This window comes from Plectropomus leopardus, unplaced genomic scaffold (genome assembly GCF_008729295.1).
Source record: "Plectropomus leopardus isolate mb unplaced genomic scaffold, YSFRI_Pleo_2.0 unplaced_scaffold12393, whole genome shotgun sequence".
Lineage (NCBI taxonomy): Eukaryota > Metazoa > Chordata > Actinopteri > Perciformes > Serranidae > Plectropomus > Plectropomus leopardus.
The window spans coordinates 1-2,609 of NW_024613163.1; the positions used below are offsets into that span (position 1 = coordinate 1).

At 38.5% G+C, this 2,609-nt stretch overlaps 1 protein-coding gene across 1 annotated transcript; it reads right to left on the reverse strand.

The window, feature by feature from the left end:
- Positions 1–242: 242 nt before the first annotated feature.
- LOC121963757 (thiosulfate sulfurtransferase/rhodanese-like domain-containing protein 2) lies at positions 243–1,792 on the reverse strand (the record flags this gene model as incomplete). The annotated part of the gene is made up of 3 exons (XM_042514009.1): positions 1,214–1,792; positions 460–749; positions 243–351 (listed from the first exon to the last, which is right to left on the reverse strand). Coding segments are annotated over exons 1-3 (543 nt in total), but the record flags the coding sequence as incomplete, so codon positions are not given.
- Between the last annotated feature and the right edge of the window lie 817 nt (positions 1,793–2,609).

A 2,609-nucleotide genomic window follows, 5' to 3' on the forward strand; every position in this document is an offset into this window, starting at 1 on the left:
GAGCTGAGCTGGAAATTCAGATTAAACAAAAATACACTATCTTGCCAAAACGTAATGCCATATGCATAAACACAGCCAAAATGGTCAGAAAATGAAGGATGAAAAGCGCTTTAAATGCATTAAACAGTCTCTAAGGGTTAATGTTTGTTTCTTTAAACCATTATAGAAAAATGTTTCTATAAGTCATAACATTTTGCAGTCCCAGCTGCAAGCAAAATAAGATTATTTATTTATTTATTTACCTTGCCAGTTAAGTGGAGCTTCTCACATAAAGCTTTCTGCCAAGCACAGATGACATGGGGATCCTTCACTTGACAGTAGCGATAATAGAGCAGAACCTTTCCCGGACCCCTGAGAGGAAGAGTCACACAGAGAGGAATCAGTATCTATTTAAAAATCATAAGGACACTGTGAGCACAACAATGACTCCAGACAGGAGAGTCAAAATTTGACCAGTACTTCTGAAGCTGCTCCTCAGAGACATGACTTGTTTCAGGTATCCACACAGAAATGTCCACCGGCTTGGCCTCGCACTCGTCCGGCTGCTGTGTTTCAGCTTCTTCTTCCAGCTGGTTTAACAAATGCCCGTATGCGGCCTGCGTGAGCTGCTTTATTTCACCGTCATGAGTCCTGGCGACATGTTTGTGAATAGCAGAGTGTTCCCTGAAAGTCTGGCTACAGCAGAGCCAAGATGAGCCTCCTTCCTCCTGCCTGCCGTCCCTCTTGGACGCCACAAAAGCAGCAAATGACTGTAGAGAAGAAAAGTGCTTTAATTGTGGCAATGTGTTTTTTATTCAATAAAAGCTGTACTGTCAAAGGTGTTTAACAGTGGAAATAGCACTTTTGACCCTCGATAGAGAGCACTGTCTACAATACAAAAATGAAGGTTACCTTAAATAAGCTTAACAGTACTAGGGGATAATTTAGGGGATACAACTACACAGTAATTCAGAGGCAAAAAACAAAGACTTGGGCAAAAATGCAAATTATTTTGAGTTGGCATAATTCATTTCTCTTGTTTATTATTCCAGCAATTTCTTTATATCTAATTCACAGATTCACTCATATAAAGCTAAACAGGTCAATCAACATCATCTTATATTTTACAAAACAAAACACAGACAGCATTTCCGCTGATAGACACGTAAAGATGTCAAGAGCACTAAAACTGCGACGCGGTTAAAAACAAAAACACGTTTTTGTGGTCTCTCACCTTCCTCCTGCAGAGGCTGTAGCACCTCCTTTGTGAGGCAGAAAGTTGTTTTTCCTGTTTCAGTCCATTACATGTCGAAGGGTCAAACTCTAAGTCCATAAACTCAGAGCAGCAGGTATCCTCCGCGGCCACGTTTGTACACATCTTTTTTAAAATATTACTAACTTAGTTAGCTAGTAAACAGCCTTTAGCTAAGTTAAAAGAAGCTACCTCCAATTTGTAGTCTCAACTTGTGGGCGTAATACATCACCTGAACATTTAACGTTGACCTGACATTGACAAACATTAACTTTTAAGTCGTAAAAATGATGATATTTACATTTTTAGATCAAAACGTGCAGCAGAAAACCAAGCAGCGAACACCGGATGAAAAAGAGCGCTGCACCTTCCGGTTGCCCCGGATGTGCCTCACTTGAATCAGACCGCTATTATTTTTCTGCACTAAAAAGCGCCTGAATGATCTAGAAGCTCAATTAGCGCACTTATTAATTAGTTTCGCAGTTTTCTCCTCGAGATACTTAACATTTGTTGCCGAGCGGAGTGAAAAATGTCCCGGAGACGACACAGCGACGGAGAGAGTGACGGTTAGTCGGTGTTACATGTGTATTACAGCTAATTCAGAGGCTAACGGCGGAGCTAACGTTAGCTGCTGATCTGTGTTCACGGCGCTTCAGCGCTGATGCTCACTGATGGTTTATTACAACAGATCCGGCTGTAATGTCATCGTTGTGACTAAAAAAAAACACAAAACACTTAATATTAGTTGTTGTTTAATTTCTTTATCGTGGTTTAAAAGGGGTGGGGTTGATCAAACTGTAATAATAACGAAGAATTAACCGGTGCTCGTTAACCGTTAGCTGCTGGGCTAACTGCTGCTTCATTAACCGGTGAGGTGCGTTAATGTGGGCGGCAACCGATAATGTAAATAAAACCAAAAAATCAGAGAGAGTAGCTTTTTATAAAATGCATTAATGTTGTTTTTAACCTTCATAATAAAGTTACATGTGATGCACAGACGGAGAGCTGATTAAAATTGTAGTTACACATTGATAAGCGATTGGAGAGAAAAGACATCCTAAAATATTTTTGTTTAAATTGTTGTTTAAACCTTTGAATCCTGGAGAAAAATTACATTTCTTGTGCTGCGTTCAGAATTTCCACAAGTATTTAGGTATTAAGCTTAAGCTAATTGGTTTAATTTCTTTAAATAAATAAAAAAGTCAGTTACCAACTTGGCAAGAAATGTCCCACAAATTGCATTAAAATTTAACTAAATGTAGTTTTTAGATTTTCTATTTTATTTTCTCAACACTATTATTGTTATTACCAAATGAATTTTCTTAGTAGTTGCTGTCAGTTTTGCGTTTTCTTTTTTTATTTTTTTTTTGGCTCTTGG